The sequence below is a fragment of the Telmatherina bonti genome, assembly GCF_933228915.1.
Source record: "Telmatherina bonti genome assembly, chromosome: 8".
Classification (NCBI taxonomy): Eukaryota; Metazoa; Chordata; class Actinopteri; order Atheriniformes; family Telmatherinidae; genus Telmatherina; species Telmatherina bonti.
In genome coordinates this window covers 29,186,334-29,212,464 of record NC_136626.1, presented here as the reverse complement: position 1 = coordinate 29,212,464, position 26,131 = coordinate 29,186,334, and the positions used below count along the sequence as shown (strand labels likewise).

The 26,131-nt window shown below is 39.9% G+C and overlaps 1 protein-coding gene across 1 annotated transcript in view; it reads right to left on the bottom strand.

The window, feature by feature from the left end:
- LOC306759950 (uncharacterized protein) overlaps positions 1-26,131 on the bottom strand; it is a 35,870-nt gene that overhangs the window by 4,803 nt on the left and 4,936 nt on the right. Inside the window, exons 10-27 of the mRNA XM_079245697.1 lie at positions 22,335-22,497; positions 21,911-22,099; positions 19,915-20,080; positions 19,691-19,833; positions 19,372-19,568; positions 16,513-16,648; positions 16,198-16,417; positions 15,097-15,169; positions 14,598-14,984; positions 8,218-8,380; positions 7,648-7,836; positions 6,886-7,051; positions 6,662-6,804; positions 6,406-6,539; positions 5,351-5,486; positions 5,037-5,256; positions 2,611-2,683; positions 2,305-2,501 (exon numbers count right to left, since the gene is read on the bottom strand). Of these exons, the coding sequence (XP_079101823.1) occupies positions 2,305-2,501; positions 2,611-2,683; positions 5,037-5,256; positions 5,351-5,486; positions 6,406-6,539; positions 6,662-6,804; positions 6,886-7,051; positions 7,648-7,836; positions 8,218-8,380; positions 14,598-14,984; positions 15,097-15,169; positions 16,198-16,417; positions 16,513-16,648; positions 19,372-19,568; positions 19,691-19,833; positions 19,915-20,080; positions 21,911-22,099; positions 22,335-22,497 (3,095 nt within the window). The remainder of the gene's footprint in view (positions 1-2,304; positions 2,502-2,610; positions 2,684-5,036; positions 5,257-5,350; positions 5,487-6,405; positions 6,540-6,661; positions 6,805-6,885; positions 7,052-7,647; positions 7,837-8,217; positions 8,381-14,597; positions 14,985-15,096; positions 15,170-16,197; positions 16,418-16,512; positions 16,649-19,371; positions 19,569-19,690; positions 19,834-19,914; positions 20,081-21,910; positions 22,100-22,334; positions 22,498-26,131) is intronic.

Genomic DNA, 26,131 nt, shown 5'->3' with positions numbered 1-26,131 from the left:
TGTTCCACATGGCTGATAATCCAGGCTCCACTTCTGGTAACAGTGTTTGTCACTGGAAAAATCCCTTTTGAGTTACAGAGAATCATCCATAGACATGTGAGGAAGGATTGTGTGATGGAATACATCTTAAAAAGTAAAATGTGCACAGACAACTAATTTTTGGAGCATAACAGTCTGGGACAAATTTTCTTGGTCTGACCAGTAACTGATTAATTAAGGACAAAAGAACTTGGTCGGATAGAGAACCATCAATCTAGTGGTGACTGATATGCAGAGTGTTTTTCAGAAGACAGGAGAAGAACCATCAGGGTGGCACGCAACAGATAAAGCCTCTAGAGAACAGAGACTTGGCATGATTGAAGGGAAGACTAACATATTGCACTGAGCAATTTTGACAGCAAACCTTTTCCAGGATCTTTACATTTTCCACGTGTGGGCAATTTCTTTGTTAAACAAAGTCTGAAGGATTCATAAAAACACAAAGAGTGACAAGCAGTTTATACCCAGTGACCCAGCCAGAGTCTGGACTGGAAGCAGAGTTTCTCTACGGATAAAGGAAACAGAAGTGCAATCACTCCCTAATCAGCCTGATCAAACTCCAACGTCTTTGAGAAACTCTCAGAGGATCTATGAGCAAAGTTTTAAGTATCAACCATAATAATTTGTGCTGCCTGGAGGTATTATGACAACATTTTCAGATCAAGCAATCTAGTATCAGTGTCTCACCTTCTCTGCTAAACATCTATATACAAATTAAGACAGAACAAAATTCTTTTTGTGCACCTTTGGATTAACATCAAATGTCATTTTCTTACCACTTAGTCCCTATAACAGTTGAAAGGAAGCTGAAGGTTATCCCAGCAATCGCTGGGTGAGTCAATTGTCATGAATAATAATGAAATGAACTCGAAACAAAAAAAAAAAAAAAAATGCCCGTAAAGCTACAAAAGTTTCCTTTCAATGCCCAACTTTCCAAGAGCTTCTCTTGCTACTTATGCAGAAAAAGACATTAAATGGACCCAAGTTCTCCTGTAAAGGCTTCAGGTATGACCAAGTAACAACCAGGTAACAACCAATCTCAATCACTCCCCTCCAGGTCTCAGTGTCATTGCCCACATAAGCATTGAAGAGGAGAAACATTGAAGTTCCCCAGCAGAACAAGGAAGTCCCCAGAGTCCCAAGAGGGAGCACCCTCCAAGGACTACAAAAAGGGTGGGTACTCTAACTGCTGTTCAGTGCATAAGCACCTGACAGCAGTCAGAATCCATCCCCCCACCCAAAGGCGGAGGGAAACTACCCTTTCGTCCACCGGGGTAAACCCCAACGTAAAGGGGGCGAATGAGAATGCTCACACCTGCTTGGCGCCTCTCACCACAAGCAACTCCAGAGTGGAAGAAGGTCCAGCCCCTCTCAAGGGTACTGGTTCCAGAGCCCAAGCCATGCATCGAGGTGAATCCAACTATATCGCCGGAACATTGCACACAAGCCCTGGATCCTTCCCCACCAGAGAGATAACGTTCCATGTCTCTAGAGCCAGTTTCTACAGCAGAGGATCGGACGCCAGGGTTCCCACTTCTTGCTGCCACCCAGCTCACATTGCACCCGACCCCTACGGCTCCTCCTGCAAATGGTGAGCCCACAGGAGGTGGGGCCCATGTAACCCTTTTGGGCTGAGCCCGACCAGGCCCCGGGCAAAGACCCGGCCACCAGACACTCACGTACCCCACCTCGAGGCCTAGCTGCAGAGGAGGGCCCGCTTAACATCTGGGCAAGGGAACATTTCCGCCCACGATCGTCATCATCAGGGTTTTTGAGCAGCACTTAGTTTTTTAAAAACAAAAAACCCTAAAACAAAAACAAACTAAAAACAGACTAAATCAAAGATTCTGGGCTTTTGTTGAATGTTAGTTTATTGGTTACTAAATATTTGGCTTTATGTGTCCATAGCCATTTCATGCCACATATTGTTACACATTTTCTTAAAATTAAGGGATAAAAAAAAGTAAAAGGTAAGCAAGCATGACAGACAACATTTTAAGACACTGTTCAAATCCATTTAGCCTTTTCTAAAATCAGTCATTACCTACAGCTTATTCATTAACTGCACTGTTTACTGAGAAGAGCTGGCAAGCGTGAAGACATAAGACCAAATGTTCTTCTCATACAAGAAGCAGCACAGCAAGGCGGACACTGACAAAGCCATCATGACTTTTAGTGTCGGGGAGGCTCTTGATTCTGGTTCTGGCACAACTCTTGTTCTGAAAGGCTGAATCACACGTTGCCACGGAGTGAGAATGGCTTCACGTGCTCCAGCCCACTGGCCCGGTCCACTCAAACGATACTGGTATGTGGTGACAGGACCCAGAAAGACCTGCAGTGCCAGTTTGGGATCCTTCAGAAAGAGCCACAGTATATTTGGCTTAACTCCCACCTCCTCAGCCAACTCATCCATGTAAGTGAGGAAGTCCACCTGTATGGGGTTTCGCTCTGAGCACACAAAACTAAAACAAAAAAGGAAAACTTTTTAATTATTAAACCAGAGAGGTTTATTGGAGGAAATTATTTAATCTGCAAGGGGTAAACATATTTAAGAATAAGCTTCATAATTACTTCTGATGCATGATTGTTGTGTCTTTCTCAATCTCCTTCATCATGACCTCCTCTGCTGGTAATGCTATTAAGCCTGCAGAAGAGATATTCAGTCAAAGTGAAGCACATTGATTAAGTACTTGAAACACATAATATTTATCTTCCAAAACAAGCTTTGTGTGTTCATTTACCTTTCCAGATTTGCTCTTGAAGTTTTTGCCTAAACTACACTGCTAAAAAAAAAATAAATAAAAGGGAACAAACACCACAATGTAACTCCAAGTCAACCACACTCGAACAGTCCACTTAGGAAGCAACACTGACAATTAATTTCACATGCTGTGGTGCAAAAAGAATAGACAACAGGTGGAAATTATTGGCAAGACACCCAATAAAGTAGTGGTTCTGCAGGTGGTGAACACAGACCACTTCTCAGTTCCGATGCTTTCTGGCTGATGCTTTGGTCACTTTTGAATACTGGCAGTGCTTTCATGCTAGTGGTAGCATGAGACGGAGTCTGCAACCCACACAAGTGGCTCAGGTAGTGCAGCTCATCCAGGAAGGCACATCGATGTGAGCTGTGGCAAGAAGGTTTGCTGTGTCTGTCAGCGTAGTGGCCAGAGCATGGAGGCAATACCAGGAGACAGGCCAGTACATCAGGAGACGTGGAGGAGGCCATGGGAGGGCAACAACCCAGCAGCAGGACCGCTACTTCCTTTGTGCAAGGAGGAACAGGAGGAACACTGCCAGAGCCCTGCAAAATGAGCTCCAGCAGGCCACAAATGTGCATGTGTCTGCTCAAACAGTCAGAAACAGACTCCATGAGGGTGGTATGAGGGCCCGATGTCCACAGGTGGAGGTTGTGCTTACAGCCCAACACCGTGCAGGACATTTGGCATTTGCCAGAGAACACCAAGATTGGCAAATTTGCCACTGGCGCCCTGTGCTCTTCACAGATGAAAGCAGGTTCACACTGAGCACATGCGACAGAGTCTGGAGACGCTTTGGAGAACGTTTTGCTGCCTGCAACATCCTCCGGCAGGACCGATTTGGCAGTGAGTCAGTAATGGTGTGGGGTGGCATTTCTTTGGAGGGCCACACAGCCCTCCATGTGCTCGCCAGAGGTAGCCTGACTGCCATGAGGTACAGAGATGAGATCCTCAGACCCCTTGTGGGACCATATGCTGGTATGGTTGGCCCTGGGTTCCTCCTAATGCAAGACAATGCTAGACCTCATGTGGCTGGAGTGTCAGCGGTTCCTGCAACATGAAGGCATTGATGTTATGGACTGGCCCGCCCATTCCCCAGACATGAATCCAATTGAGAACATCTGGGACATATCTTGCTCCATCCACCAACGCCAAGTTGCACCACAGACTGTCCAGGAGTTGGTGGATGCTTGAGTCCAGGTCTGGGAGGAGATCCCTCAGGAGAACATCTGCCACCTCATCAGGAGCATGCCCAGGCATTGTAGGGAGGTCATACAGGCATGCGGAGGCCACACACTGGGCCTCATTTTGACTTGTTTAAAGGACATTACATCAAAGTTGGATCAGCCTGTAGTGTGTTTTTCCACTTTAATTTTGAGTACAACTCCAAATCCAGACCTCCATGGGTCGATACATTTGACTTTCATTCATAAATTTTGTGTGATTTTGTTGTCAGCACATTGAACTATGGAAAGTAGTATTTAAAAAAAATATTTCAGATCTACAATGCATTACTTTAGTGTTCCCTTCATTTTTTGAGCACTGTGTATTGCTTAAACAAGTAGCTTTATGCAACAATTGTTTATTTAGATTCCACATATAGAGAAATGCCTTTTCCATTAAAATCAGGAAAGTTTTGGAACAAGTTTTCATGCACAGTAAATTTGGTGCAATGCCACCCCATAATATTTAGTAATGTTGATCAACAGTGTAAAAACACAGCAAAATGGGAGAATGTCTACAGGTATGTTTCCAACATAAAGTGTCAGAAGTGCTTCTAGGTAAGATGGAAAAGAAAAGTGTTTTTTTCCCCCCATACTAGACTGTCATGCCACATTACCCTGTTTAAGTCCAAGGACTTTTCACCATTATCTAGTTTAAAAAAACAAACAAAAAAAAAAAACCCAAATACACAACTAGTGTCTGAATTAATAAGTGTTCTGGTTCATTTACAGCTTGTATTCAAACGTCTAATGTTTTATAAGTTAGCGAGTAACTGACATTTTATGTTATATGTTACATTTATATACCAACTGCTAGGTTTCTTTTAATAAATGGCTAGGTTAAGGAATTATCCCCACTAAATTGTTGTACCTAAAGTGTCCTATATTCATATTATCAGTGTAATATGAACTTTATATCTTCTGTATATTTTCACCCTAAGTTGAGTATCCCGAACTTTTTGTAATGAGTGGATGTTGCCAACAGGGCTGAGAAAGTTACTGTGTTGAATTTCACCTTTAAATACTCTTGTTGCCCAGCGGGCCTGCATTTCAGCCATACGGTTAATTGACCCGTATCCATGAATGAAGCCGATCACTGCCAGCGTTGGCTTGGTCAGCGTGGGCGAGAACACGTGCTTGTAGAGGCGCAGCCTGTAGCCACATTTAGCCTGAACCTCTGGGGACAGGAAAGGGAAGCTGTAGTTGTACCCTGTGGCAAACACCACCACATCCACCTGTGCAACAAACATATCAAAGATCCATAGGTCAAACAAATGAGGATTTTATTAATCCAGTGAGAATTTTCCTACATTGTCCTTAAATATTCACCTTGTCTACGATGCTTCCGTCCTCAAAGACAACACTGCTCTCAGAGAACTCCTTCACATTTGGTTTCACCTGAATACGACCCGAGATGATCCGAGCTGGTAGGTAATCATTTATGAGAGGAATTTGTGCCCAAAATCTGCCAAAAGGATAGAAGAGAGACAAACATGACCAGTAAGTTTCTTCACTCAGATAGATATTTAGACTATCCATCCTCAGGACTGGCAGACTGGGGTAGTGGTCCACCTAATCAAAAAGGGGGACTGGAGGGTGTTATCCAATTAGAGGGTGATCTAACTCTTCAGAGAACTGATCCAGAAGGCGAAGCTCTCGATTTACCAGTCAGTATATCATCAGCTGTAGTCATGAGCTGTGGGTAGTGACCGAAAGAACAAGATCGCAAATACAGGTGGCTGAAATGAGTTTCCTCTGCAGGGTGGCCGGGCTTTCCCTAAGGTACAGGGTAGAAGCTCGGTCATCTGGGGGGAGCTCAGATTAGAGCCGCTGCTTTTCTGCATCGAGAGGAGACAGTTGTGGGGACGACTCCAACTAGCTCCTGGCATTCTAGCCAGGCATCAGGCTAGAATGCCTCCTGGACACCTCCCTGGTTAGGTGTTCCGGGCACATCCCTGTGGGAGGAGACCCCAGGGAAGACCCAGAACATGCTGGAGGGATTACATCTCCCGGCTGGTCAGGGAATGCCTCGCCATCCGTCCTGATAAGCATGCAAGATGGAAATCTGGGCTTCCCAGCTTAGGCTACTGCCTCTGTGACCTGACACCGGATAAGCGTCAGAAAATGGATTGAAGGCATAAGAGATTTTGCACTTTGAAATTCTTAACAAACGAGTTTGGCACCATCTGCTGGAAAAAAAAAAAGCTTTCACCCTTCAGAAATAAGAACGTCAATCATCTTTACCGCATGTGGCATTTCAGCCATGCTACTGAAGTTTACACTTGAAATAAACTGACCTCATGAGAAAAATGTATCCACAGTACACATCATTACCCATGTTTTGGTTTTAGGCCATATAGTTTGTGGTCAAAAGCTTTTCAAACATCCTGTTGGTCCACGTGGGAAAGAATTTTCTTTTTATCCCCTCCGCCCGAGAAATCATAGCCATTTCAGCTGGGAGACCCCCCTGTCCCACACGGCTGACGACCCAGGCTCCACTTCTGGTACTGAGGTACACCTGCAGGTCAATCAGAAAGAAAACTTCATTTCTTCCAAGAATACTGTAGAAGGCTGTAGGCATTTACTATTGAACTGTTATATTAGAAAAAGAAAGACTAGACATGCAGTTTGGTTGTGTACCCGCTCAGCAACTCTGCTGATATCCACAGCTATATCCCCTCCGGAGTTCCCAATCCCAATCACCACCACTCTTTTCCCCTCTAGACCCTCAGCATTACGATAGTCCCAGCTGTGGAAATATTTGCCTTTGAAGCTTTCGATTCCTGGATGGGAACAATGATCATGATCAGTGTGGGGAAAATGAAGGAAACTGGAAATCAAAAAAATCATTAGTTTAAAGTTACCTGCAAAGTCACTGAGTGGCAGGTGAGGCTTGGTGTAATGTCCAGTACAAACCACAACGGCATCAGAAACATGCGATTTCCTCCGACCATCTGGTCCATCTGTCTCTACATCCCACTGTCCTGTCACAGCAAAGTCTGGTCTCTGTCTCACACTGACCACCGCAGTCTAGAAAATATGCACAAAAATAGACATGTAGGCACATACTTTCAATAGTTTCCAACATTTAGACAGATCCCACACTGAAGTTGAAGAGGGAAGAGAAAGTAAAACATGATCTCTAACTTCTTCCTCAATATTTCACTCTAGGTCATCCAAAGTCAGTGCATACTACATTTATTCAAAGTTATTTTACAAAAATACTAGAAAACCAAAAAACATTTTATCCTTATGGAAACAAGAAGCTCACACCTATCAGGGAAATTTTACAACAGTGATTAAAACTACTATATGAACCCATCGTGTCCAAAAACCCATGGTGTTGCTGCTCATTGTGTTTTCTTTGTATTGTTGTGTATTATTATTATTATTATTAGACTATATATAGAAACAATCTTAATTTGAAACTGTTATGTTCTATCCTTTTATCATGTTATTAAATGTTGTCCATATATTATATTATTGTGTGTGCTTTTTTTTTTTTTAAATTAACTGGATAGCCTCAGGATTAAACACAAAACCTAGCCATTTAAACCTGCAAATTTACATTAAAAAACATTCATGCCAATAATCATTTCATATAAAGTAAATTAAATTAAACTGACCTTAAAGCATATGTATGGCAGCAGTTTAAAGGTTTGAGCATAGAGGCGCAGGTACATCAAAACCTCAGAGTGGTGAATGTTGTTGGGGAACTCTGCAGGAGGCGGGAAATCACTGTATGACATCATCTCTTTGGAGCTGTTGATAACCACAGACAGGTAGATGTTGGCTCTCCCAGTCTCTGGCTCCTCCTAAATTACATATTGATTACAGCTTGATCTGAAGCTTAATCTGAAGCTTAAAATCTTTCCCATGTAACAAACTGTTTTCCCTCTATTGTTAACCCTATAAAGCCAAATACATCATATTTAATACAGTTTGAGATATTTACCACCATTTACATTGCTTAAAACCCTGAGAAGAAGCTGAAAAATATATCTCAAATTTTGTTACAGGGCCAAATAAAGAGATTTTTAAAAAATTGGACTTTTCTGTCCAGCAGTTTTTTTTTTTTTTTTTTAGGTTTGGCTTTAAATGGTTAAATACGTGCTTCAATGATTTCACTATAGACAGACGCAGTGAAGCAGGCATGTATCCTTACTACAGTACTCAATGCCAGCTTTGGCTCTCACCTTAAATCTCCACAGGCCTCCGAGGTCTTGGCTGCTCTCAAAGCATGCGGGCTGCAGACTTTCTTCCAAACAAGCTTTAATGCTGGTCAGACCAGAGGGGCCTGCTCCGATCACTGCCACACTCTGAACCATGTTGGCCAGTAACACCTCTGATGGCACCAGTCTGGTGAAGAATGAAAGTAGTCTCTAGGATGTCTTTTATGTCCATCGTTTTTCAGTCATTCATTTGCATTCTTTTGGCTCTTTAACTTGAGTTAATCAATCATAGATTATTGAGTTGCTTTCAACAATGAGAGAAAATTGAAATAAAATTAGATGAAAGCATTATTGCTGTAACTTGGGGCTTCTTTTGTGATAAATGTGGAAGAATACGTAATACTTGAATGTATTTAGAGCCAAAATATGTACAAAATATGAACAACTTGACCTGCTGAGGTGTGCATACAAGGCCAGAGGAGGTTAAAAACACCAAACTAACATTAATACAGAGGTTTAAGTCCTGCACAATGTTTCAACCATAAGCATTTCCTCTGCAGCTAATGCCATTACATGGATGGTTTGTGCTTAACCTAGTTTGCTTGTGTCTGGGTGAAACCTCCTAAACATGCTTTGTCTAATGCTGAAAATTGATCTCTGAAAAAGAAACTAAATGACCTTTACTTTTGCGCATGAGGCACGACATTCGGTCTTTTTGTGTGAGAATGAGCATTTTACTCTGACAAGCATATAGGCTACACTGTAAAGAGTTTAGTTGGATACATTCTTTCACTCTTTATTGCTTTACTTATTTAAAATAAATCTTTTTATCTTTTATTTTTAACTTGGTCATTACACATAGGAGCATTTAAAAAACCTTGTTTTGTCCCTAAATTAAAAACAGCACATGTCCTGTGTCACATTGTAAAAGTATTTATAACCAAAATACAAAATCTTTGTAGATATGGTCTCAGTTGCGAATATTTTTAGTTCCATGCACATGCTCGATCAATATAGTTGACTATAAGAAAAGAAAAAACTAAAAAAACCAAAAGTAAATATTTGCATCTTAGTTTAGCAGACAAACAGAAGTAGATGCAGGCTTTAAGAAGATCTCTGTTAGGTTTTGTTTTGCTTGTCTGGTTGTGTGAAATGATCTCTTCTTGCACACAATACCTACTGTTTTTGCACCTTAACTCTGAGCATCACTAAAACCTCTAATTTACTGATCAAATATCAAATCAACGCATACATAAACAGCCTTACCTCTTGTTTGCAGGCAGAGAGAATGACAAACTCAAACACCCTCCTGCTGACACGCTCAGATTTTAACACACAGAGCCACAGGGCAGGCTGATCATTGATTACTTGGGGGCTTTCAGAGCAAGTAAATGCATAAAGAGATAATCCTAACAGGTTAAGTGACTTGACTACTTTTTCTTGGTGCATGAAGAGAAGAAAGGTTGTTAAAGGTCGTTAAGGTCAGCTGATATCATTGAGGTCAGCTGACTGCATTATTTTTTGACCTACTTATCAAACAAAACTGTTTGGGCCCCAAGATCCAACATGTGACAGCCAGTGCTACTCAACATAGACAACTCCATCTGAACACAGATGGCTTCCTTGACGTCCCTGTCAGTCCTCTGTCTCCTCTGTCCAGGACATGGGGACTGAAAAACTCTAAAGAAGCCTTTTAAATGAGAGGTAAAATATTTTTAAGCACCAGGATCTAAAATGTCATGATAATGGTGACTTTTCATTGTGCACATTAAAAGAAAGCGTGATGCAGAGACACCACAAGATGGCAATGCCTCTTAGGTGAGAGACAATATGAGTCAGGGATGAGCAACCCCGGTGCTTAAGGTTCCACAGTCCTGCAGGTCTTTGGGGTTTCATGGTGTAACACACCTGGCTCAAATAAATGGGTAATTGGCAAACTTGTTGAGAGTTTGACTTCAAGCTCTGCAAAGGTCTACTAATTAAGTCCAATTGGTGTCAGGCGCTCTGCAACAGGAAAACTCTTAACACTTGCAGGACTGCAGCCCTCGGGGACCGGAGTTGCCCACTCCTAGTGTAAGCAATCATGTCCCCTTATGAATTCACCATTTAAGGAGCATTTTGTTTTAAGACGGGTATGCAGCTTCAGTCCTCGAGGGCCACAATCCTGAAGGTTTTCCATGTATACCTTTTCCCAACACATCTGACTCAAATTAATCAACATTTTGCAGAACTTCATTGGCAGTTGGATCCATTTAATGTGAGCCAGATGTGTTGGAGCAGGAATACATTGAAAACCTGCAGGGCAGCGGCCTTCGAGGAGTGACTTTGGACACCCCCGGTTTTAGAAAGATGACCAAAATACTGAATCTTCCTTTATGTTTACTAAATTACGTTTTTTTTTTTTTTTTTTTTTTTAGTTGTAATTGTAAAAAACCTGTTATTTCCACTTTTATTCAGATAAAATGGATGGTAAAGGCAGACTTCTGTGGTGTTCTGCTGTTCCATGTTTTCTCCTCAGCTGAGTATTATCATGAAAAAGCTGCTAGATACATTACGCTGACTGGAGTGACCACCAGTGTGGCTTTCTGCTGCTGTAGCATCTGCGTTCAAGGTTGGATGTGAATTTAGAGACGTTATTCTGTTCACCTTGATTGGAAACAGTTGTTCTTTAAGTTACTGTTGCCTTTCTATTTTCTCCAACCAGTCTGTCCATTCTCCTCTGACCTCTGACAAGGAATTTGAGTCCAGACAACAGCTGCTCACTAGATATTTTCTTTTTCAGACCCTTCTCTGGAAACCCGACAGATGGTTATGTGTGAAAATCCCAGTAGATCAACTGTTTCTGAAATACTCAGACCAACAACCATGCCATATTTGAAGTAACTAAAATCTTTATTTTTTGCACTAGTGATGCTCATTTTGAACTTCAGCAAGTTGTGTTGACCATTTCTACATGTCTAAATGAACTGAGTTGCTGCTGTTTTACCTCTGAATAAGGGTGGAAAGAATCACACACGAGTGATTACTACTGCTTCCATCATGCGGTGGGTTTATTGCAATCCAAACACACATTTTATATAAAAACATGCAAATGAGGTCATGAAGAATCTTTGAAATAAACCTATTGCATCTCAAAACAGTATAAAACCTCAATTTTACTTCACCAACTAACATGAAACAAACTATATGTTATGTTAGTGCCATAAAACATTCAGAAAATTCACCATTACCTGAATTAGGGTGGAAAGAATCACACACGAGTGATTACTACTGCTTCCCTCATGTGGTGGGTTTATGAATGAGGACACAGCGCGCGACACCCCCTTTAGACTTTCAGATGCCCCCTAGTTGTAGGGGAACCAATCGATCCCAGAGCAACAAGATTAAGGGCTTTTTATCTGCTCACCTGTGCATAATTGATTATGTTGAACAAGATCTAACTCTTAACTGAATTAGTTAAACAGTAGTTGTAGCTACCATCAGAACAACAGTGGTATATTCAGTTTATTATTTTCAGATTCGGTTAGACATTGTGACAAGTCCAAGTAGTACATAAAATGTTCAAAAATAATTTTTTCAGTAAATGCATGTAATGTTTATTTGGATAGAAATGTATTAAAGAAAGGGGGAACCATGTTTTTGTTCCGCTTATCCACGTTATTGCTTGGGGGATATAGTTAATTGATGCACTCCAGGAGACACACGAGGCGCTGTACACGCAATGTCTGCAAAAGGCAAGTCACAAAGATGTGTCAAACTCGAAATAATTCGTTTACTCGTATAAGAAGCTGTGGATATCTATTCCCTTGAAGTTAATGCGGCCATTGCGGTACAATTTTCACTTGTCTTTCATTGTTAATTGGTTCATTATGTAAATTTCAATTAAGCCTTTAATTTAATGTATTTCGGTAAAGTTTACTTTTGCTATTGTGGTGGAATGAGATTCCTCCCTCCCACAATGCACCTCCAAGCTGCAGCAGATTGGCAATCATGACTGGGCGGAGCTGGATGCCTTTATATTCAGCCAGGTGGTCTCCTTCAGGAGCTCTTCCTTGCCTGGGGTAGCAGACTGGTAGCTGTGGCTAGACTAATAGGGCATCAGCAGAGTTGAGCAGCCTCACTTCTGAGGGTTTGTGCAAAAAGGGTGGGGGACTTTTAATACTTTTATTGAATTGTTAAATAAAAGTGGTTTTTGTACCGAATCTGTCTACCATGGTGTGCATATAATCCGACCTGTGGTTAATTTCTGGTGACTGGGGCGAGAGTACACCCCCCCCCCCCACCAGTCTGGCATTGTTGGACAAAGTTCTCCCTTGGCTCCACACCACACTGTCTCGTGAATTCCTATTTTATTCATGTGATACAAAAAAAAACCTCCTGTTTTGCTTTAAAGGCAGAGTGTGTAAGATTTCAAGGCGATTCTTTCCAACACCAGGAGGCAAATGCCAGGTAGTGAGCAAAACCAGAACTGCTACTTCCACAAACCACCACCACCAGGCGGCAGTAATGAGCAAACTTTGTCTCCCATCCCATGAACAAGCTTTTTTTTTTTTTTTTTCTCAACCTTTGAGTCAAATCACAAGGCACACCAGACAAATTTTATTTATTTTTTTAAAGTCCATTTTAATATAAAGTCTCTTGTCAAAACCTCTTTAATAGAGAGCAGACAAGACAAGAAATTTTCTTTCACCGTTGCCTGTTTGGATGAACACAGAACTGCTTTCAAGAGCAATGAGGTAAAATTGTGAAATTTCTCAGGGCACACTACAGTGCCATGGAATAGTGGTTGAAAAATACTGCCCTAAAGACAGAGGAACCGTCACCGTTCAAAAAACTCACTTTATTTACAAGCTGATATTCGGTATTTCAGCTCCAAGTGAACCGGTAAGTATCTTAACACAACAGGTTCTTCCTCACACTGAAAATTATCATTTTATGTTTTACAAAATTACAATATAGCACATGAATATAGCATATGAAATGGAACGGTGCTAGTAAGAGACTAAGCTACATGCTAAGCCAGCTATAGTTGGGTTAATTATCCATCGATTCTCCGCTGCTTACCCGGGGTCAGGTCGCGAGTGCAGCGGCCTAAGCAGGGAAGTCCAGACTTCCCTCTCCCCAGCCACATTTGCCAACTCTGCGGGGGGGTTCTTGGTGTGCAGGAATAATTCTAATATATTTTGTGACCAAAACATCAGCCCGAAAGCATCAGAACTGAGAAGTGGTCTGTGGTCACCACCTGCAGAACCACTCCTTTATTGGGTATGTCTTGCCAATTGCCAAAAATTTCCACCTGTTGTCTATTCCATTCGCACAACAGCATGTGAAATTGATTTTCAATCAGTGTTGCTTTCTAAGTGGACAGTTCGATTTAGTAGAAGTGTGGTTGACTTGGAGTTACATTGTGTTGTTTAAGTGTTCCCTTTATTTTTTGGAGCAGTGTAGATGTTTAGCAGAGACACTAGACAATACTAGATTACTTGATCTGAAAATGTTAAAACAAATCCAAGCAGCGCAAATTAGTTTGGTCGAAACTTAAAGCTTTGCTCATAGATCCTCTGAAAGTTTCTCAAAGACTTTGGAATTTGATCAGGCTGATTAGGGAGTGATTGCGCTGCAGTTTTTTTTTTTTTTTTTTTTATCTGTAGAGAAACTCCAAATCCAGACCTTCATTGGTTGATACATTTGATTTTCATTGATAATTTTGTGTGGTTTTGGTGTCAGCACATTCAACTAAGGAAAGAAAGTATTTAATAAAAATATTTTATTCATTCAGATCTACGTGTTACTTTAGTGTTTATTTTTTTGAGCAGTGTATATATAATTTAGGAAGGAATGCTGCGTAATAATGATGAAATGAATTCAAAACAAATTTAAAAAAAAAAAAAATGCCCATAAGCTACAAAAAAAAGCGTTTCCTTTCAATGCCAAACTTTGTAAGAGCTTCTGTTGCAGAATAAGCCATTAAATGCTTCCAAGTTCACCAGTAAAGACTTCAGGGATGACAAGGTAACAACCAGGTCCCCTCCTGATTTACTCTTTGGATTTGTAGTTTAAAAAAATATTGTGGTGATATTAAAAAAAAAAACAAAACAAAACAACCTAAAACAAAACAAAAAAAATAAATAATACAAACTAAGAACAGACTAAATCATTAAATCAAAGAGACTGGGCTTTTGTTGAATGTTAGTTTATTGGTTGAACATAATTCTCAGAGTCTTTATATGTCCATAGCCGTTTTATGCCACATATTGTTAAACATACTCTTAAAATTAGGGGTTAAAAAAAGTAAAAGTAAGCAAGCATGAAAAAGACTAAATGTTCAGTCACATTTTAAATCCATTTAGCCTTTTCTAAAATCAGTCATTACCTACAGCTTATTCATTAACTGCACTGTTTACTGAGAAGAGCTGGCAAGCGTGAAGACATAAGACCAAATGTTCTTCTCATACAAGAAGCAGCACAGCAAGGCGGACACTGACAAAGCCATCATGACTTTTAGTGTCGGGGAGGCTCTTGATTCTGGTTCTGGCACAACTCTTGTTCTGAAAGGCTGAATCACACGTTGCCACGGAGTGAGAATGGCTTCACGTGCTCCAGCCCACTGGCCCGGTCCACTCAAACGATACTGGTATGTGGTGACAGGACCCAGAAAGACCTGCAGTGCCAGTTTGGGATCCTTCAGAAAGAGCCACAGTATATTTGGCTTAACTCCCACCTCCTCAGCCAACTCATCCATGTAAGTGAGGAAGTCCACCTGTATGGGGTTTCGCTCTGAGCAAGCAAAGCTAATACAAGGGAAAATATTTTGATTAAGTTGGAGAGGTTTAATGGAGGAAATTATTTATCTGCAAGGAGTAATCAAGGGTCATGCGATTTAAGAAGAAGCTTCATAATTACCTCTGATGCATGATTGTTGTGTCTTTCTCAATCTCTTTCATCATGACCTCCTCTGCTGGTAATGCTATTAAGCCTGCAGAAGAGATATTCAAAGTGAAGCACATTGATTAAGTACTTAAAATACATAAGTAATATTTATCTTCTCAAACAAGCTGTGTGTGTTCATTTAGTTTCCAGATTTGCTCTTGAAGTCTAAACTATTTTGCTACAACAAGTAACTTTATTCAACAATTAGCTTTTGTTTAAATTCAACATATCATAGAAAATTGATGCCTTTTCCATCATAATCAAGAAAAGTTTTGAAACATGTTTTCATGCACAGTAAGTTTGGTGCAATGCCACCCCATAATATTTAGTAATGTTGATCAACAGTGCAAAACACAGCAAAATGGGAGAATGTCTACAGGTATGTTTCCAACATGTTAAAGTGTCAGAAGTGCTTCTCGGTAAATGGGAAAGAAAAGTGGTTTTTCACACCGAGCTGTCATGCCACATTACCCTGTTTGAGCTCCATCTTGTCCAAGGACTTTTTTACCATTATTTAGTTTTAACTGTTTTACCAAAAGCTGAATTCTGCAGTTTAATTATGACAATGCAGCATTTTACACAACAAGACAAATGATACAGGGTCAGAAATACAATATATCCTTTACTGGTAAACTAAATTGATCCTTCTCTAAACTTTTGAATGAACATGTACAACTATTCAATGTTCAAGAATGGGTTTATGAAAATTCAACTACAAAAATACACAAAACTAGTGTCTGAACCATTAAATGTTCTGGTTCATTTACATCTTGTATTCAAACAACATCTAATGTTTTACAAGTTAGCGAGTAACTGACATTTTATGTTATATGTTATATGTTATACGTTATATTTATATACCAACTGCTAGGTTTCTTTTAATAAATGGCTAGGTTAAGGAATTACCCCCACTAAATTGTTGTACCTAAAGTGTCCTATATTCATAATATATTATCAGTGTAATATGAACTTTATATCTTCTGTATATTTTCACCCTAAGTTGAGTATCCCGAACTTTTTGTAATGAGTGGATGTTGCCAACAGGGCTGAGAAAGTTACTGTGTTGAGTTCCACCTTTAAATACTCTTGTTGCCCAGCGGGCCTGCATTTCAGCCATACGGTTAATTGACCCGTATCCATGAATGAAGCCGATCACTGCCAGCGTTGGCTTGGTCAGCGTAGGCGAGAACACGTGCTTGTAGAGGCGCAGCCTGTAGCCACATTTAGCCTGAACCTCTGGGGACAGGAAAGGGAAGCTGTAGTTGTACCCTGTGGCAAACACCACCACATCCACCTGTGCAACAAACATATCAAAGATCCATAGGTCAAACAAATGTGGATTTTATTCACCAGTGAGGGCATTTTCCTACATTGTCCTGAAATATTTACCTTGTCTACAATGCTCCCGTCCTCAAAGACAACACTGCTCTCAGAGAACTCCTTCACATTTGGTTTCACCTGAATACGACCACAGATGATCCGAGCTGGTAGGTCATCATTTATGAGAGGAATTTGTGCCCAAAATCTGCCAACAGGATAGAAGAGAGACAAACACGACCAGTAAGTTTCTTCACTCAGTTTAACTACATGCACACACACATTTATATCTATATATAAAGGCTCTAGATGCTGTCCTGGCTGAGATGCCTCTGCAGCATTGTGTGGACATCAGGGACATTGTCTCTAAGGCGAAACTCTGGATTTACAACTCAGTATATCATCAGCTGTGGTCATGAGCTGTGGGTAGTGACCGAAAGAACAAGATCGCAAATACAGGTAGCTGAAATGAGTTTCCTCTGCAGGATGGCCGGGCTTTCCCTAAGGTACAGGGTAGAAGCTCGGTCACCCGGGAGGAGCTCAGATTAGAGCCGCTGCTTCTCTGCATCGAGAGGAGACAGTTGAAGTGGCTTCGGCATCTGGCTAGAATGCCTCCTGATTGCTCTGGTTTTGTTTGTTTGTTCATTTAAGAGCTGCAGAAGCTATTCTTCCTCGGTTTCAAATAACTTACAGTGTGATAATACAAGAAATATACGTTCACATAACTCAACAAATACACATCACCCATCATAACATACTTGATCTTGATACATACCTATACACACATATACACATATATACATGCTTGCATATAACCATGTACACATACAGACATACATATACACAAAAACACAAGGCATGCCCCTCTTAGATCTTTCTAAATATGATAGAATAGAAAAGAAAAATTAAAGTAGAAAATACCATCAAAAGCCCATTAGTCCTTTACTCACACCAAAGTTTACCTTTCAATTTAAAAAATTCTTTAAGTAATGCTCTTTTAGGATCTTTTTAAAAACATACAAATCTATTTCTTGTACTATATGTTTTGGAAGAGAATTCCATTTTTGCATTGCTCTGTATGTTTAGATGCCGTGATTTTAGCTTTTAATACTGTAAAACAACATCCAACTGGATGCCTAGTTGGATAAATATGTACATTCTTGCTAAAAGACTATTTTTCTAAAGAGAACGAATGGGGTCTTAGTAGTTCTAACAGTTTGAATGAATATCATCAAAGAAAACAACAATCTGATTTTAACTTTCAGCCAAAAGAGACAGTCATGAATTGTAGTAACTCTCGATCTTAACCCAGCCGAAAGAGCTGTCCGTGCGACTTTATTTTGTAGCAATTGTAATTTTCTTTAATTACCTAAACAGATATTGGATCAAACTACTGAACAATAGTCAAGATGAGACAAGACCAATGCTTGTATTACTTGTTTAATTGATTGTTTTGTATATGTTGCACATCTCTAGATTACTGATAAAATATTTCCCATTTTTGTTACTAATGTGTTTATCCCATGACATTATCTCATGATAACTCCCAATAGTTTAACTTCCTCCACTTCTTTTATTGTCACATTATTAATTTTAATATCCAGCTTTTGTTTTCATTTAGAACAAAAGAAATGAGTTCCAATTGGTTCATTCGTATAAATACCTTGGGATCTGGCTTGATGATACTTTTACTTTTAAGCCCCACATAGAAAATCTTGTAAGAAACTAAAACTCAGATTGTCTTTTTTTCTTTCAAAACAAATATTGTTTTTCTTTTAAAGCTAAAAAACAGCTAGTCGCTGCCACATTTTTTATCTGTTTTAGATTATGGTGATCTGGTGTATAGGACTGCTTCAGCTCAATGTCTACATAAAACTGATACTATTTACCATGCACCTCTGAGGTTTATTATAAATTGTTAAAGCATGACCCATCATTATGAATTGTATGCTAGAGTAGGATTGCCTTTGTTGTCCATCAGGTGAACAAGGCATTGGTATATTTTTATTTATAAGGCCATGCCTTGGGCTGCTGCCATCCTATTTGAATGAATGAATGAAAAATACTTTATTAATCCCCAAAGGGAAATTCAATTCTTCTATATCTATAGATTTTTTTTTTAATTATTTAAATCGCAGATATATTCTATATGTGATTTAATCACACAGAGATGTGTTGATTCTTATTTTTTGCGACTGAATGATCATTTGATGCTTTCTGTTTCTGTTTCACTTGAAAAAATGGCCTTTGTCTACTCTGCTCCGTCTATTTGGAACTCTGCAGGGAGACTGGAAATTGTCCCAACTTATTTCTCTGAATGGTTTTAAGTCCAGAGTTAGAGATTTTGAGATGTCCTCCTTTAGTTGTAATTGCTTTTAATTATTTGTTCTGTTTAAGTGGTAACATGTAAATTGCCTTTAAGTCTTGCTGCCTCTTGGCCAGGACTCCCTTGAGAAAGAGGTTCTTAACCTCAATGGGACTTTCCTGGTGAAATAAAAGTTAAATAAAAATTACAGTACTATTTGTTCTGGTGGGGTGTTCCGGGCACGTTCCTGTAGGAGGAGACCCAGGACATGCTGGAGGGATTATATCTCTCGGCTGGACTGGGAATGCCTCGGCATCCGTCCTAATGAGCCGGGAACAGGGAAGTCTGGGCTTCCCTGCTTAGGCTGCTGCCTCTGTGACCCGACACCGGATAAGCGTCAGAAAATGGATAGAAGGCATAAGAGATTTTGCACTTTGAAATTCTTAAATAAGAAACAAGTTTGGCACCATCTGCTGGAAATAAAAAAAAAAAAGCTTTCACCCTTCAGAAATAAGAACGTCAATCATCTTTACTGCATGTGGCATTTCAGCCATGTAACAAAAGATGTACACTTAAATCAAACTCTGACCTCATGAGAAAAATGTATCCACAGTACACATCATTACCCATGTTTTGGTTTCAGGCCATATAGTTTGTGGTCAACAGCTTCATTCAGCTTTTTCTCCAACATCCTGTCGGTCCACGTAGGAAAGAATTTTCTTTTCATCGCCTCCACCCGAGAAATCATAGTCACGTCAGCTGGGAGACCCCCCTGTCCCACACGGCTGACGACCCAGGCTCCACTTCTGGTACTGAGGTACACCTGCAGGTCAATCAGAAAGAAAACTTCATTTCTTCCAAGAATTCAGTAGAAAGAAGTAGGTATGTACTGTTAAACTGCGATATGAGAAAAAGAAAGACTAGACATGCAGTTTGGTTGTGTACCCGCTCAGCAACTCTGCTGATATCCACAGCTATATCCCCGCCGGAGTTTCCAATCCCAATCACCACCACTCTTTTCCCCTCTAGACCCTCAGCATTGCGGTAGTCCCAGCTGTGGAAATATTTGCCTTTGAAGCTTTCGATTCCTGGATGGGAACAATGATCATGATCAGTGTGGGGAAAATGAAGGAAACTGGAAATCAAAAAAATCATTAGTTTAAAGTTACCTGCAAAGTCACTGAGTGGCAGGTGAGGCTTGGTGTAATGTCCAGTACAAACCACAACGGCATCAAAAACATGCGTTTTCCTCCGACCATCTGGTCCGTCTGTCTCTACATCCCACTGTCCTGTCACAGCAAAGTCCGGTCTCTGTCTCACACTGACCACCGCAGTCTAGAAAATGTGCACAAAAATAGACATGTAGGCACATACTTTCAATAGTTTCCAACATTTAGACAGATCCCACACTGAAGTTGAAGAGGGAAGAGAAAGTAAAACATGATCTCCAACTTTTTTTTCCCCTCAATATTTCACTCTAGGTCATCCAAAGTCAGTGCATGCTGCATTTAAGTTAGTTTACAGACAAATACCAGAAAACCCCATAATATTTTATCCTTATGGAAACAAGAAGCTCACTGAAACACCACTACCCATCAGGGAAATCAGTCATTTTTCACCATTTAAAAATAGTTTAAAACCAATGCTGGTTGTAGGAATGCATACATGAGGGGGCAGGCAGAAATGTGAACGGGGCATCATGTATGCACATCATGCTTCAGCTCTTTTTGTTGTTATTGTTTAGAAGCATGACGGAATGGATTAAACTTTGTCAGGCCTCAAACCAAAGACCTGTCCAGCTTGGGTGTCCCACTAAAAACTAAAGCTTGTCCTGGTTTTACTCTTAAGGTCACTGAGGCATGCAAACCCTCTAGTCATTTTACAGTGCAACACCGGTTTGGGCCAGCGTGGTTACCAAGGAAATGGGTTTTTTGGACAGATCCAAGAAATGGATAAACTGCTGTGTGACGCCACTTTTCACATAAATGTGAATAAGTGAAAGATTTCAGGAATGGTTCATACAGTGAATAAATTAAGCCTAAATAAGCAACCAGTGTTTTGAAAATGAGCCCCAAAAAAACACAACCTGTGACTGATGATATTTACAAGCAACTTTACAAAAAAACAAGCCCAAAGTGGCTTTTTAATAAGCAGACCTGACAACACTGGTTTTACCGCTGCAGTAGCTCAAGAGGGGGAGAAATCTGACAGCCAACAATCAGGCTACTTGTCAACTCATTTGCACACTTAACGCTGATTGGTTGTTCACTAGGAGGAGAATGGTGGGGTTCTGCCTACAAATCAAATCAAACTTTATTTGTATAGCACTTTTCATACAAAAGCCTATCAAAGTGCTTAACATTAAAAAAATCAAAAACAGTTAAACATTTAAAAAAAAACACACACACACACACAACCCAACCATTCCCCTGACTATTGATGCCAAAATAAAAACTAATAACTTGAGGATTCTGTCATCTGTATCTGGCTTGACATTGCTGTGAGGAAACGACATCTGGGGAGTCCGTCCATGTCAGGAGCTGCCCCAGAAGTGGCCAACAGAGATGCAGCCACAGATAACGCCCAGGCCGGGTCCACAGCCATATGGCTGCAGTGCAGAACCCCTACCAACACCCTCAGCAGGATGACCCCCGCCACAACGGCCCTGTCGTTTAAATAGGTGCAGCCCCCGACACGGCAACCAACCGGCATGCAGCTCGGTGCAGAGGGAAGAGAGAGAGAGAGAGAGAGTTTAGGTAGTTTTATGCATTTTTGGCAGATTTGATTTGAGGGGCAAGGTGTCTAAAGCTGGCCTCATTTAAAACAATGATTAAAACTACTATATGAACTCACCATGTCCAAAACCCATGGTTGTTGCTGCTCATTTTGTGTTATTATTGGAACTGTTGTGTATTATTATTATTATTATTATTATTATTATTATTATTATTATTATCTAAGATATATAGATATACTCTTAATTTGCAACCGTTGTCGTGTTCTGTCCTTTTATCATGTTAATAAATGTTGTCCATGTATTATTGTGTTTTATTGTTTTGAAAGTCAATGCATTGCCTCAGGATTAAATATGAAAACCTGCACATTTACATGAAAATATACATTCATATGCCAGGAATCATCTCATATGAAGTAAATTAAACTGACCTTAAAGCATATGTACGGCAGCAGTTTAAAGGTTTGAGCATAGAGGCGCAGGTACATTAAAACCTCAGAGTGGTGCATGTTGTTGGGGAACTCTGCAGGAGGCGGGAAATCACTGTATGACATCATCTCTTTGGAGCTGTTGATAACCACGGACTGGTAGATGTTGGCTCTCCCAGGCTCTGGCTCCTCCTGTATGACATATTGATTACAGCTTGATCTGAAGCTTAATCTGAGCTTAACTTTTTCCTCCATTTTTAACCCTATAAAGCCAAATACATCATATTTGATACATACAGTTTCTGGGATATGATATATATATATATATATATATATATATATATATATATATATATATATATATATATATGTATGCATGTATCCTTACTACTGTACTATTGTACTCAATGCCAGCTTTGGCTCTCACCTTAAATCTCCACAGGCCTCCGAGGTCTTGGCTGCTCTCAAAGCATGTGGGCTGCAGACTTTCTTCCAAACAAGCTTTAATGCTGGTCAGACCAGAGGGGCCTGCTCCGATCACTGCCACACTCTGAACCATGTTGGCCAGTAACACCTCTGATGGCACCAGTCTGGTGAAGAATGAAAGTAGTCTCTAGGATGTCTTTTATGTCCATCGTTTTTCAGTCATTCATTTGCATTCTTTTGGCTCTTTAACTTGAGTTAATCAATCATAGATTATTGAGTTGCTTTCAACAATGAGAGAAAATTGAAATAAAATTAGATGAAAGCATTATTGCTGTAACTTGGGGCTTCTTTTGTGATAAATGTGGAAGAATACGTAATACTTGAATGTATTTAGAGCCAAAATATGAACAACTTGACCTGCTGAGGTGTGCAAGGCCAGAGGAGGTTAAAAACACCAAACTAACATTAATACAGAGGTTTAAGTCCTGCACAATGTTTCAACCATAAGCATTTCCTCTGCAGCTAATGCCATTACATGGATGGTTTGTGCTTAACCTAGTTTGCTTGTGTCTGGGTGAAACCTCCTAAACATGCTTTGTCTAATGCTGAAAATTGATCTCTGAAAAAGAAACTAAATGACCTTTACTTTTGCGCATGAGGCACAACATTCGGTCTTTTTGTGTGAGAATGAGCATTTTACTCTGACAAGCATATAGGCTACACTGTAAAAAGTTTAGTTGGATACATTCTTTCACTCTTTATTGCTTTACTTATTTAAAATAAATCTTTTTATCTTTTATTTTTAACTTGGTCATTACACATAGGAGCATTTAAAAAACCTTGTTTTGTCCCTAAATTAAAAACAGCACATGTCCTGTGTCACATTGTAAAAGTATTTATAACCAAAATACAAAATCTTTGTAGATATGGTCTCAGTTGCGAATATTTTTAGTTCCATGCACATGCTCAATCAATATAGTTGACTATAAGAAAAGAAAAAACTAAAAAAACCAAAAGTAAATATTTGCATCTTAGTTTAGCAGACAAACAGAAGTAGATGCAGGCTTTAAGAAGATCTCTATTAGGTTTTGTTTTGCTTGTCTGGTTGTGTGAAATGATCTCTTCTTGCACACAATACCTACTGTTTTTGCACCTTAACTCTGAGCATCACTAAAACCTCTAATTTACTGATCAAATATCAAATCAACGCATACATAAACAGCCTTACCTCTTGTTTGCAGGCAGAGAGAATGACAAACTCAAACACCCTCCTGCTGACACACTCAGATTTTAACACACAGAGCCACAGGGCAGGCTGATCATTGATTACTTGGGGGCTTTCAGAGCAAGTAAATGCATAAAGAGATAATCCTAACAGGTTAAGTGACTTGACTACTTTTTCTTGGTGCATGAAGAGAAGAAAGGTTGTTAAAGGTCGTTAAGGTCAGCTGATATCATTGAGGTCAGCTGACTGCATTATTTTTTGACCTACTTATCAAACAAAACTGTTTGGGCCCCAAGATCCAACATGTGACAGCCAGTGCTACTCAACATAGACAACTCCATCTGAACACAGATGGCTTCCTTGACGTCCCTGTCAGTCCTCTGTCTCCTCTGTCCAGGACATGGGGACTGAAAAACTCTAAAGAAGCCTTTTAAATGAGAGGTAAAATATTTTTAAGCACCAGGATCTAAAATGTCATGATAATGGTGACTTTTCATTGTGCACAGTGAAAGAAAGAGTGATGCAGAGACACCACAAGATGGCAATGCTTCTTGGGTGAGTGACAATATGAGTCAGGGATGAGCAACCCCGGTGCTTAAGGTTCCACAGTCCTGCAGGTCTTTGGGGTTTCATGGTGTAACACACCTGGCTCAAATAAATGGGTAATTGGCAAACTTGTTGAGAGTTTGACTTCAAGCTCTGCAAAGATCTGTTAATCAAGTCTGATTGGTGTCAGGCGCTCTGCAACAGGAAAACACTTGCAGGACTGCAGCCCTCGAGGACCAGAGTTGCCCATCCCGAGTGTAAGCAATCATGTCCCCTAATGAAATCACCATTTAAAGCTATAGTTGGTAATCTTGCTCAGAGACTTTTTTTTTTTCTTCTTACTCTGGGTGAAGTGGTTCCTCGTCCTGATAGTAGTCTATACATTTTGTAATCATGAACAATAAGAAATATAGTTAAACCCCTCAGTTTACTGTAACTCTGTAAAAATTCTGACCAATCAAAACATCTGGACTGAATTTAAGTTGTTCATTTCTTATATTTTGTAAGGTTCTTCTCCCTGTGGACCAGTGTTTCTCAATTCTGGTCCTCAGCCCCCCTGCCCTGCATGTTTTATAGGCAACCCTACCTTAACACACCAGAAAGAAATAATGGGCTCGTTAACAGGCTGCAGAGGAACTTGATAAGGAAGTTCAAAAATCTGACTCAGGTGCTTTAGAGGAGGATCATTTCTAAAACATGCAGAGCAAGGGGGCCCGAGGACTGGATTTGAGAAACACTGCTGCAGACTTCTGTGGTGTTCTGCTGTTCCATGTTTTCTCCTCAGCTGAGTATTATCATGAAAAAGCTGCTAAATACACAACGCAGCCTGGAGTGACCACCAGTGTGGCTTTCTGCTGCTGTAGCATCTGCTTTCAAGCTTGGATGTGAATTTAGAGACGTTATTCTGTTCACCTTGATTGGAAACAGTTGTTCTTTAAGTTACTGTTGCCTTTCTATTTTCTCCAACTAGTCTGTCCATTCTCCTCTGACCACAAGGAATTTGAGTCCAGACAACAGCTGCTCACTGGATATTTTTTTCTAAATATTTGTCTAAATGAACCGAGTTGCTGCTGTTTCACCTCTGAATAAGGCTGGAAAGAATCACACACGAGTGATTACTACTGCTTCCATCATGCGGTGGGTTTATTGCAATCAAAATACACATTTTTTTGTAAAAACATGCAAATGAAGTCATGAAGAAATCAGTAAACAAGGCAAGTATTGAAGTAAAACTATTGCATCTCAAATCAGAATAAAACCTCAATTTTACTTCACCAACTAACCTGAAACAAACTATAATATGTTATGTTAGTACCATAAAACATTCACAAAATTCACCATTACCTGAATTAGGGTGGAAAGAATCACACACGAGTGATTACTACTGCTTCCCTCATGCGGTGGGTTTATGAATGAGGACACAGCGCGCGACCCCCCATAGACTGTTTTCAGATCCCCCCTAGTTGTAGGGGAACCAATCGATCCGAGAGCAACAAGATTGAAGACTTTTTAGCTGCTCACCTGTGCATAATGGGTTATGTTGAACCAGATCTAACTCTTCACTCAATTATGTTTTCCTGTTCATGACAAACATTGTTGCTTTCTTTCAACAATTTCATCCATTTTTAAAATGAAATATTATGAAATACATCTTAGACTGTGGTTATGGGGGTGAAGGTAAGCTTATATGATCTCAGCTATCAGACTGCCATGTGGCTGGCTGCTTAGATAAAGTGAGGCCTCCATTTGCTTTGCTTTTTTAATTGACTCAATTAGGTTGCATGAACTTAAAGGTGGAGTATGTAAGATTTTCAATATTTTCTAAATAAATCAACTAATAAAATAACTACAATCATAATTAGATGTTTGTTTTTTTAACATGTAGGTTCCAGTCTGTCCATATTTAATGCGTTATTAAATTACAAGTTTAAATAATGAGAAATGACAAAAAGCACTTTTTTTTTCTTTTTTTTTTTTTTTTTTTTTTTACTGGTAGGCAAACATTTAAGAAGGGTCTTTGTCATTAA